Genomic DNA, 12,118 nt, shown 5'->3' on the forward strand with positions numbered 1-12,118 from the left:
AGTTATTTAATCCACTGTTCTATAAATCCTTATCTTGTATCTGAACAATGAGGCGTTGCCTTTAAAATGAAAAAAAAAAATTTAATTAATACTGACTGATGTCTCCAAAAAAAGGAAATTTAATATGAATCTGGGTCCTTACAAGAAGCCATGTTCTTCTTATAGGCTGGATAATGTGAATCATATGGTCACTGAACTTCATGTATTTTCAATAATGTAAAAAAATTAATGTTTTCTTTAACCATTTTTTTAAAACAAAAATGAAATATTTTTGAAATTATCTGTCTGAAAGTAACTTGTTCAAATAATAATGAAATTGAATATAATAGTAATTTTTCAAGATAACCTTTTTTTAATGAAAATTCTTAGAAAACTATGTTTCTAATCTGAACTCTGAACAAGAATACCAGATAATGGGTGAATTAGAAAAATATTGTCAGAGACAAAGCAGTAAAAATTACAGGACTATCAAATATAAAAATTGGATTAATTATTATTTTGGAGAATCAAATCTTTAAAAATAGTGACAAAAGATTTGTGATGATCGAAAATAAGTTATAATTAATAATCAGTCCAGAAATAATCAATAAAGACTAACGTAATAGAGAAAAGGCAGTTAGGGAAAAATATTTACAAGAGATAAATGTATTTTTAAATAATCTTCAATTAATTTTTTAAATAATCAATAGTTCCAAAAACTATGTGAAAACTGAGAAAAAGGACATATTAACATACATTTTAAAAAACAAAATAATATAAACCTATAAATAAAAAACTTTATTATTCTTTCTAAAAAATTTAGTAATCTTTAAAAAATGTTAAATTTACAGAAAAGCTAATTGTATTAATTAAAAACTGACAACTTTATGTTGCACTAAAGCTTTAATAAGAAATAAGAAAGCTATAAACCAGAACTCAAGCAACATAAATGACCTTACATTTGAGCCAAAAGAGATATTTGTTAACCATGCTAACTGTTATGATCCAAAGAGTATAAATTCTGTCTAATTCTCACTATAAATTCTGATGTACAAAATAAACCAGACATTGCCCATTACAGCAGAGTAGCAGTACGCCACTATAAACATCAAAGTGATTTGTCACATATATGTTTATAATATAAATATGAACATTTAAAGATAAATAACAAATATATAATTTTTAAGAGTTAAGAGAGCTATGTGAATAAGATTTATAACTTTTATCATACATTTTTTTATGCTGCACATTATTTTAAGATTTATTATATAACATTTAATTATGATATTAAATATAATAATCAAGGGCTATGAAAAAATCAAAATTGAAAGAAATACAAATAAATCTTGATATAGTATTGTTTATAATATGAAGTAGACCTATGTATATTCTTTCAGTAAGACTGCAACTAACACAGGCAGTAACAGTTGAGAAATGTCAACTTTAAGTTACAATTATATAATCCTGTCACAATGATATCATCTTATTATCAAAAGATGATCCGAAGTCATCCATCACATTTTGTTAAGTAATCGTAATGCCATTTAACAAAAATAAAATACATTTAAAAAAAATCAATAATTTGTTTTTCTTTATGGATTTTTTAATATATAGGTAATATTATTTTTTAATAATAATAATAATTAAATGGAAATACAACTGTTCTCTGGTTTATACGTACTTTGCATCCAATTTCAACAACATCAATTGGATCATTGTCTCCAATACAATTAGTGTGCTGATCTTTATGATAGGGATCCTCCCAAGTCTGAAAGACAAAAAGAATTTGAACATATTTAATAAGCTGAGGAGGGTAAGTGAAAGGTAATAGATAAAATAAATATATTTCACTGTTTTTGAATTGACAAAGTAATAATTTTCTATCTGGACTGCTTGGATATTGCTGATAAACAATTTCTAATGCTTGAAGATTAAAAAGTTAAGTATTTAACTTTAAAATGCATTAATTTTTAATGAAAAAAATTTTTAGCAGGATGAAAATTTTGTACATAGACTATTAACGGACATACATTCCAGGAATGTACTTTCTTTACTTGTATGTTCAATTCTTTATATACTTTATTTTCAATAGTTCACATATGATACTAATTGATTATAATCTAATTATAATAATTATTTATCAAACAATATTTCTTATAAAAAAAATCATTTTTTTAATGTTTATATCTATATTTTATTTTATAGATATAAAATAATAATAATAATTCATGAAAAGGATCTTGAATAAGACAATAAACTGTAAATTTTACAACTCTGATGGTTATTTTATAGCATTACAGATATCTTTAGGTGTAACATTTTGAAAAGTAAAATAAAGATAAAATGCTCTATAAAAAAAGTAACTGCTCTCATTAAATATGGTTGAAGCCATAGTTAATAACAAAAAATTATGACAAATGATAACTAGAATTATTTTCCACATAATTATTTCTGAAGATGTTCCATGCTGTCCTAAGGTGACAACTTAGCACAGTATGTGTTAAGTTGTCAAAGTTGTAGCCATAAAATTTCAGTATATCTCATAGTACCTACTTGACATCAAATGTTGGGTAAGATTTTTTCTGATATCTCTTTATGCAAGATGTTATAATTTACCTTGGACGAGGCCCAAGCAAATCGATATTTTTGAGGCCCCCGTCCCCTGGATAAACTTTTTGTCTTCTCTCTCCTTTTTTTTTAATAAAAGAAAGATCAAATAAATATTTATTTTATTTACAGTTTTATGTACAGTACATTTACAGTTTCTTCCTACTTTTTTCTGCTGCAAAATCTTGAATGACATCATCAAAGTTCATTTTGTGAAGCTTTTCTTTCTCGATAAAAAGTAAATTCAGGTCACTCACTTTTTCTTGACCCATAGATGATCGCAAGTAGTTTTTCACTCGTTTTAAAGCACTAAATGACCTTTCTCTGGAACAATTAGTTATTGGCAGAGTTAAATAAGTTTCACGAGACACTCTACATTAGGAAAAGCGGAAAACAACTCATCATTGAAAATGATGTCATACAGATCTAAAAACGTTAAAATATCGTCTTAAAATATACTGTCATTATAATCTATGCTATAAATATAAATGAAGCTTTTACATAATTGAAGATAGCAATTACAATTATACATAAGTTATAAAAGTAATACATAAAGTATTATAAATATATTCTTTATTTTTTGTTAATTTTACTTTTATTTTTCAATATTTTTTACTTCGAGGCCCCTGTCAAAGTGAGGCCTCAAGCAGCTGCTTGTTTTGCTTTATGGTAAATCCGTCACTGATAATTTGATGATACCCTTTAAAATTAGATTATTTTTCCTCTTGTATAGTTAAAAGACAGGGGAATACAGTGAAAACATATAAAGTATTGTAAAATGTTTTTTTAAGAACATGTTCAGTTTCAAAACTGAACAATGAAAATTCTGATGTACAAAATACACCAGACGTTGCCCATTACAGCAATAAAATAAATTGTTTTTGCAGTTGGAGAATTAAAATGTGTGTTTTATATAATTTTAAATATGTATTTTTTCATAAGTTCTGATTATTAAATTACCAATATCCCTATAGTGTGTGCTCTTAATAATAGTGCAATAATGTACGATAGCAAATTACTTAAAATTTTATAATTTTGCAATAAATAAGAAGAGAAATTTGAAAGCATTATTATAAAAAAGTCACACACACACGCGCACCCCAGTTGGTTTTCTGTTCAACAATGAGGTTTTTTGGACCAATATTGCACAAACTTTTTTCGTGTCTAATTCGTTTGTCAAAATTTGATGGAGTCTGGTATGGTCCAAATTCAATTTTTCTGCAATCATTCTGACAGTTAATCACTGGTCATACCATATCCAGTCTCTGATTCGTTCAGCATTGTTGTCACTTTTTGACGTTCACGATCTTCCAGAGTGTGGATCATCCACAACTGATTCAGCCACCTGAAAATGCTTTAAATCACCTAAAAACTTGGGCTTGTGACAGAGTGTCATCTCTATACACCCTTTTCAATTTTGAAAAAGTTTCAGTAGCATTCTCACTGAGTTTAACAAAAACCTTGATTGCACAACATTGCTCATAATTAGTATCACTCATTTTTGTAACGCACAACAAAAACTCGTTTCACAAAAAGTTTGTTTATGTCTCATGTGGCAACAATAGACTAAAAACACTAATACCTAATATAAATCAGCTGTTCATATAACCATATATTTACTAGAAACTTTATGCTTCCAGGACGTTTGGTCTACACTGTAAGGTCCACTTACGATAAGGTCCATCTGAAGTCCAATGTCCATTAATTATTTAGTCCATATTTCAGTTTCATTCATCACAATTATGTCTACTCCAGGTAATGTCCATTTACCATAATGTCCACTAGAAGACCTTTAAATAAAGCTCATCGCATATTTGTGTAGTCCATTCACCGAGATAAATAAAAGAAATAGAAATATAATTTTTTTGTGTATTTATTTACTGTGTATGTTTCCCAGAAAAAATTTGACATATACCTTAATTATTTAGTACATATTTCAGTTTTGTTCATCACACTTATGTCCACTTCAGGTAACGTCCATTTACCACATTTTCCACAAGATCTGATGAATGCAGTGCCAGCTGCCATCTTGAAAAGGTAATCAATAATACAAATATTCTACTCCCTCACCATTGAAGGTAAATATGAATTAGTTGATACACTGTGCATTTTGATGTTGTTTTCACATCACTAAGGGACAAGCAGTTGGTGGTTCTATGTTTAAGTCAGATTTTGCAAATGGATCTGCCATTGATTATTATACAACCAAGCAGTGGACTACTTAAATTTAGTCTCCTGCATGCACCTTTGGGTTGGGTAGGTTAGAGAAGCAATGTCAAGGATGGTTTCAAGAAAAGGATAGGTGTTATATTATAAGGAATTTTAACTATTACAGATTACATTAATTTTTAGAATTCATACAATAACTAAATAATATTTTATTTATTAAACATGAACACATGTTTGGGATAGGACACAATCTTTAAGATTTTATGAAAAAAAGGATTGAAATATACAGAAAAAAGAGCTGAAATTTGTGCAAGAAGCAAGTAACTAAAAAAGAAGCCCAGTGTAGGGAAGCTATGCACAGAATGGTGTGAGAAAATATAGCTAAACATACCCATTGGTTTTTAATTTTTAATTGCAACAAAAAATTAAGCTCAATTAATGGAAAAATTCTGAGTCAGGTAAAGATCCAAAGACCAATACTAATCATACTGTTTTTATAGTAAAAAATTGAGCCAAAGGAAGTACTAAAAGACATGGATTCACAACTCAGAGAAATGTAATTTGAAAATAAATAAAATTAAAACAAAGTTGTGGAATTTGTGATAAAAAATGCAACAAGAATGTATTAATCAATAAAACAGAAAAAAAGAGTATGCCAAAAGTTGAAGAATTTTGTTATCTATGTTCCAAAATTACAGATGAACAGATGATGATGGTATAGAAAGGATATTAAGAGCAGCCTGACACAAAGAAAGTTTTAATGTAAAAAAGAAATCTTCTAGTATCAAAGAAAAGTTTAGGAATTAAAAAGATATACTTTAAAATGTTATATTGATTATAAATTTAATATAGTTTGATGACAAAATTACGGTTTTAAATTACAAAAAATAAACAACAGTAAAAAACATAAAAAAAGAAATTTTATAAATCTTTTATGTAAATGGTTAACTACTCAACTAAGTTTAGAAAGTTCAACTGACATGAAAGGAGCACATTTTCACATTGTTGTGACTTCTTTCCAACTATGATGCTCTATCCATGATATACTATTTACTTTGCTGTAATATTAGCAGTGTTAACTACTTATGACAAGCCCAAATAGAATTAATGTGCATCTATATGTTTACACTTTCTAAACTTTGACAAGAAATACTTATTTACCTGGGGAAAAGCACCATAGTTGTGTATGTAGGGAACTTCAATAAAACGTATTTTTCCATTTATTACATCATGTTTTATAGGGTTGAGAATGACTGATTTGGAAATCTGAAAAAAAAATTATCTGAAGCTTATTAAGAATTACAAATTCTTATATTCAATAATGTCTACATATCAAATCTAAGTAATACCTTCATTAAAAACCAATATACTTCATAGTTTTACTATAAGTATTTGTAAAAATCACTTCTCTGACTCTCCACTATTACTTCTGACTAGAAGTGAACATTTTCTGTTAAAATAAAATCACATGCAAATTCATTAATAGAATGAGAGTATAAGACTTGAGAAAACCTTCTATTTTTCAATATAGAAAGGTTTTAGTCAGAACTGTTACCTTCTGATGCATGTTCTTGATTATTACAGGCACAACTATTTATTAATCCCTTCCCTTTTTGATGTAATTATTTACATCAAAAAAGGTCTCTTTATACTCTTTTAAAAATGTAATAAAATGAAGAACATGTTTGTAATAACTAGCAGTGGTTCGTGAAAAGGTTATTTTTTTGTTAATTAGATTAGGTTTTTGAATTAGAAGGCCTGCTTTACCTGAAAGGTACTTCAGTCACTAGATTATCTTTTTATGCAATTCCTTAATAGCAAACAAAAGCCCTTGAATAACCCTACAGGCAGATTTTCCACCTCAAGATATAACTAATACAACCCCTGTAGTATCTATTTAGGCAAGAAGTGATAAGATAATTAAAAGATTAGAGGGTTATACAAATCTTGACTTTTTTATTAATTTCTAGTGTAATAAATAATAACATTCTCTACCTTAAAAATAAAATTAATTCTGATAATGTTAGTATACAAAATGTCTTCAGTCATAATGATCCAAATCTTTTTAAAATATATCTGATTCCTAATAACAAAGAAAACAATAATTATACTATGTTTAAGATTTCCTAATGAAAATGTTATCAAAGTGAATTATACCCAGTAAAATATTTAGCTGAAACAAATGGTTACAAAAAACACTGATAGACAATCTCTTACAAAAGTCTCAGAACAAAAGGTACAATAAGACTAACAAAAGATTCGAAATACATACATTTGTACTGTCAATCAATTGAAAATTGCCTACCAATTAAAAAAAGGAAGTCTATCAAAAAAATAAATTCAGAAAAGGAATACTGAATAAAGAACCATTAATAGAACAAAAAAACAAAAAAAAAAACAAAAAATACACATTATCTCACATAAACAGTAAAACAAATTTTAATTACCTGGGGGTATAAAATAAGTTCTACATAGGACAAAACAATCACAGCTTTCCACAATGATACAACATACAAAAACAATTTTCTTCATAACTGAATGATTTTTTTTTTTAAATCATCTAATAAAACAAGCTGTGCATGCACAAATATCAGCAACATGAAAAACAGTATTTAGACACATTAACATACAAAAACATAGAAATAATATTTAAATGAAGAAACATAATTTAAACTGTTCAAACACATAATAAATAACAAAGATCATTAAAAATCCAATTCAAACAATGGCATCATAACACTCAGTGTTTCTAACAGTTGTCATGAAGAAGCTTAAACATGGAGCTGGAAGTGAGCTCAATGCTCGCTTCCAGATCCATGCAAGTAAGCTTTTTATAATGTTCATCTTACAACAAATCGCTATTTGTCAATCTTTTAAAATGTTTATATTTAAAAAATGTAGAATGTCATTGATATCAAATATTGAAAAGTATTTAATTTTTTAGAAAATTTACCACCAATACTTCAATGCAAATTCAAGACCTCACAATTTTACCACTGATTATTCTTTTATTTAATTACTAGTCAAATATATCATTTTGAATTACTACCAATAATTAATTAATAGGTTTTAATATGTTTTAATAATATTAATAGGTCTTTCCTGGTATATATATATATATATATATATAGGTCTTTCCTGGTAATATTAATAGGTAAGACAACCTGGAGGCTGCCAAAAGGCAACCAAAAGAGACCAATAAGGGATTAGTTGTAGTAGCAGATGGTAAAGAGACCATTCAGACAATTAGAGATTCCACTGCGATTCAGCAATTGAATGTAAAAGTAGACCCAAAGAGAATGCATAGGCTCCGCATTATAGTCTATGATATTGACCGTAGCCTTACTGATGAGGATATTTTGTCCCTCATTAGGGAGCAGAACAGTGATCAGGATGAAGCCAGCTTCTGGTGGGACTGCAGGCTGGTCTTTAACCCTTACGGCCTCAAGCCTATTTTGTAAGTACTAGTTAAAAGCCTCAAGCACGTTTTTCAGAAAAAGTAGATATTTGGTAGAAATGCCACAGAAATAACAATATACAAGATAAAATTATGAAAAAAATTGTAATTACTCAGTAAACTACGTAGATTGTGGTGCTCCAATCCAAAATGATGTTACACCCTTGATTAATTATTTAAAAAATAAAATTCAACTTTTTTTCATTAAAAAAAAAAAAATACTGAATTTGTTCTTTATTTGAAAAAAAATCCTTGCTATTTATATCTAATGTATCTCTGATTCTAAAAAAAAATTATTTGTGAACAAAATAAAAAAAATTCATATTATTTACAGAGTTATTGAAATTTTTGTGTTATCATTTTTTGTAACATTTATGCTTTGAAATTTCAAAATAATTCTAAAATGGTGCGCTGAAAACATTTTACCAAACCAAGGGGTTGCCTGTGATGATACTGTACTCCAGTAACTCTTAAGAATAGGTTTTCTAATTATCCCCATATTCAGTATGTAAGCTATAAAACCTTTCATTTCAGAAATGGTAATATTTTTCCATTTTTGGTATGGTTCAGACAGCCTATCTCTATTTTCATTTAAATATTGATCGACTGATCTATTGGTTTCTTTCACCATCAGTTCAAATAAATTAAGTGTAAATAATAAATAAAAATAAATTATAGGTGTGAAACCTGGATTAGGCATATGTTTTGGGCCGGGGAGTTCCAAAAATTGATGTGGAAGAGGGACATTATCTTCCAGTTCAATGATGTTTCTGTATGCCTCATCTTCTTCTGAATCCCCATTACTATCGCTTGTGATTAATTCATCATCTTCTTCAGCCCCACTGTCACTAGATAATTTAAAATCGCTATCAGTATCATCAACAAAAAAGTTATTAATTTCTACATCTGTAAGACATCTACTAGGCCCGGACATTGTAGAAAAAAAAACACTGAACCAAAGAATAAATCTGAATATTTTACGGATCATGGTAACTAAAACTACAACTAACACTATAATTGAAACTCTAATTTCATAAAATAATATTATAATACCTATAAAAAATCCCTTATACCTTAAAAAAACCCACAGAGTAACCAAAATTTAACCATGAATGCACGGAACAAACTTCTGTTCACATCAGAGATTATTGGAATTTTGAAATCGATTATTCTCTAAAATATGTATCGTAAAATGATAACAACCTACACTATCGATATCTATGTAATTGTAAGCTTTAAGAAAAGATACTATATGAGAGAGCTAGCAGTAACGTAAAGAAATATATGAACATATAAACTACATACCGATATATCGTACGGGTGAGACTTTTAGCACAAGCACTCATATACGACATATCGTTACCTTGAGGCTCCAAGGGTTAAAACAGATAGGCATTATACCTAGAAATATCACTGAGTTTTTGAAGTGGGTTTTGGTCTCTTTCAAAAATTTATAATAGGTAATTTGTAAGAATAATAGTGTTCTAATCCAATCATAATGTATACATTACCTGTGGGTAATGTACCTGTGCTACATTATAATGCACAAGATGACTTTATAAATTGACTTCCATAAATTAATCAAATAATAAATTAATAACAAAAACACACATGCAATGAAAAACTGCAAAATAAATTTTTAAATATTGCTATTATCTGTATAACTGTTATACTTACTTCCATTTTGGCATTTGTACCTCGAGGAATTTCTACAATCATATTAAATAACTTTTCATTCTCATCATTATATAATGGAATATCATGAAAAGGAGAAACAAAACTATTACACTTTTCTGAAACAGAGTAAATTAAAATATAACATTTTATTTGTCATATTACTGTTCTATTTGGCTATATCAATCTTATGGAAAAATACATATGTTAAAAAAATATAAAAAGGATGATGAAAAAAATTAATTAGCCAAAAGAAATTGATTCATACACCCCACATTATTCCTGGTTGCGTACAAAGTATTCCTCCAAACAACAAAATTAAGGATGAGCATTGATGATTGATCTTTTCTTAACAACAATATTTTCATGTCGATGATCACTGATTTTTACATGGATGGTGAGTGACCGATGTATTCTGATCACCTGCCACAATCACATTTTTCTGGTCATCTCTGTACAAGCTCAGCTTGTGGCAGGGATGTGGTAGGTATGAAGTTAGGAGGACTAACAGGTCATCTAACTTCAATTTCACTCACTAATCACTATTGATGGTTTTTTATGGTTGTGGTTACAACCTTGTCAGTGTCCGTTGTCCCAGTTATTATTCCGTTATTGTGTTATCGAACGGTGTTATTGTTTAAGTATTTTTGTTGTAAAAATAGAGTGTAAAAAAGAGTTGTATTAAGTGCACTCATTACCCATGTATTTAGTGCATTATCGAAAAATGTTGGGAAGCGTGCTTAGTGGCAAATTTCATAAGAAACCCAGACCAAACAAGGACATGTTGTCACTGTGAGAAAATAATTTTAAAAATATGTCTAATTTAAAGTGCCATCTCAAGAATAACCTTTCAAAGATTTATTCTGCATTTGAGCAATCATTAAAAAAAGAGACAAATATCAGTGATGATCTAAGTTTGCCTGAACAACAAAAAATTATAGTAAAACTATTCTTGAGGCACAAAATTCCTCAACATCTTGCTGTATGTTGGAAGCAAACCAATAAAATGTAAACACATACCAAGTGCATTAAAAAATATTGCCGTTTAAGGAAAGTGGTAGCTCTAACCTAAAGATTGCACAGGCTACTCGTATTATATACATGATATGTAAAGACTGTCAACCTTTCTCTATTGTTGAGCACACGGATTTCAATAAGCTCTTGAAAATCATAACATCCCATTATAGAGTCCCTAGTAGATTTAAAATATTAATCATTGATAAATTCAAACTGATAGCAAATAGCATGAGGTTAAAGCTGTAATACAAGAAATGTAGTTTAATTACAGCCACTTGGAAAGACAATCTATACACACAGTTACCTTAGTACAACAGTACATTTTCATGACAATACAGTGACATACTGATATTTAGTGTTACAATAGGGGTATTCATGTTTTTCAAGAGCAACACACAGGTGAAAATATTGCTGAAGAATTGAAATCTATTTGTTCTGAGTGGAATATTTCTGAAGAGCACATCATTGCTGTTACCACAGGCAACACAGCAAATATACCAATTGCTACTGAAATTGCATTCAAGCAAAAATGGGCATATTCCAAGTTTATCTCACATCCTTAATTTGGTACTTGAGAAAGGCATAGAGCTCAGTAAAGTGGCTACAGAATTATTATTAAAAAAAAAAAAAAAAAAAAAAAAAAAAAAAAAAATAGTAAAATTGCTAATAACATGGTTCAAATAGGATACTAGCAAATGATCCATTAAGGAAGACAACTGAAAAAAAAGCACTTATTCAATCTGTTCCTACTGGGTGGAATTCAATGTATTATATGCTCAAAAGATTTATAGAATTCCGGCCATTTGTGACTGATATTGTAAACCAACACAGTAGTGCACCACCATGAAGAGTTCCACGGTGACTCAGTGTTCTTAACTGGGTGAAATTTATCGTTGATTGTAACATTCCATTCACTTAGCCACTCTTTATGAACTACCCTCTTCAGAAAACATATCGTCTGAAATAACACAATTAGAAAAAGCGAGCTGCAAATAAGTTTCCTTTGCCGCGCTATCAGGATGCTCAATGCCTGAAATTCCAATATGGCTGGGGATCCAGCAGAAGCTCACATTTGTGTTATGATGAGTTGTCTCAGAAATGAGACTGAATCTCACATACAAAAGGGTGTCTGTAGAACGTGGCATTAATCACCTGCTAGGTACTGATGGAAATGTGCTAGGTACCACACATCTCAGAAATGGTCGAGCTGAGAAT

At 28.9% G+C, this 12,118-nt stretch overlaps 1 protein-coding gene across 7 annotated transcripts in view; it reads right to left on the bottom strand.

The window, feature by feature from the left end:
• The window catches only part of LOC142321651 (uncharacterized), a 58,168-nt gene that overhangs the window by 31,864 nt on the left and 14,186 nt on the right, over positions 1 to 12,118 (bottom strand). For 6 of the 7 annotated variants that reach the window (XR_012755689.1, XR_012755688.1, XR_012755687.1 and 3 more), the window contains 3 exons: positions 9,890 to 10,005; positions 5,917 to 6,021; positions 1,661 to 1,747 (listed from right to left, as the gene is read on the bottom strand). Coding sequence is in view for 1 of the 7 variants with exons in the window: in XM_075359914.1 (XP_075216029.1) it covers positions 1,661 to 1,747; positions 5,917 to 6,021; positions 9,890 to 10,005 (308 nt within the window). In the remaining 6 variants the exon portion in view is untranslated. The remainder of the gene's footprint in view (positions 1 to 1,660; positions 1,748 to 5,916; positions 6,022 to 9,889; positions 10,006 to 12,118) is intronic. The other variant, XR_012755690.1, reaches the window with a different exon arrangement.

Source organism: Lycorma delicatula, chromosome 3 (genome assembly GCF_047948215.1).
Source record: "Lycorma delicatula isolate Av1 chromosome 3, ASM4794821v1, whole genome shotgun sequence".
NCBI classification, from domain to species: domain Eukaryota; kingdom Metazoa; phylum Arthropoda; class Insecta; order Hemiptera; family Fulgoridae; genus Lycorma; species Lycorma delicatula.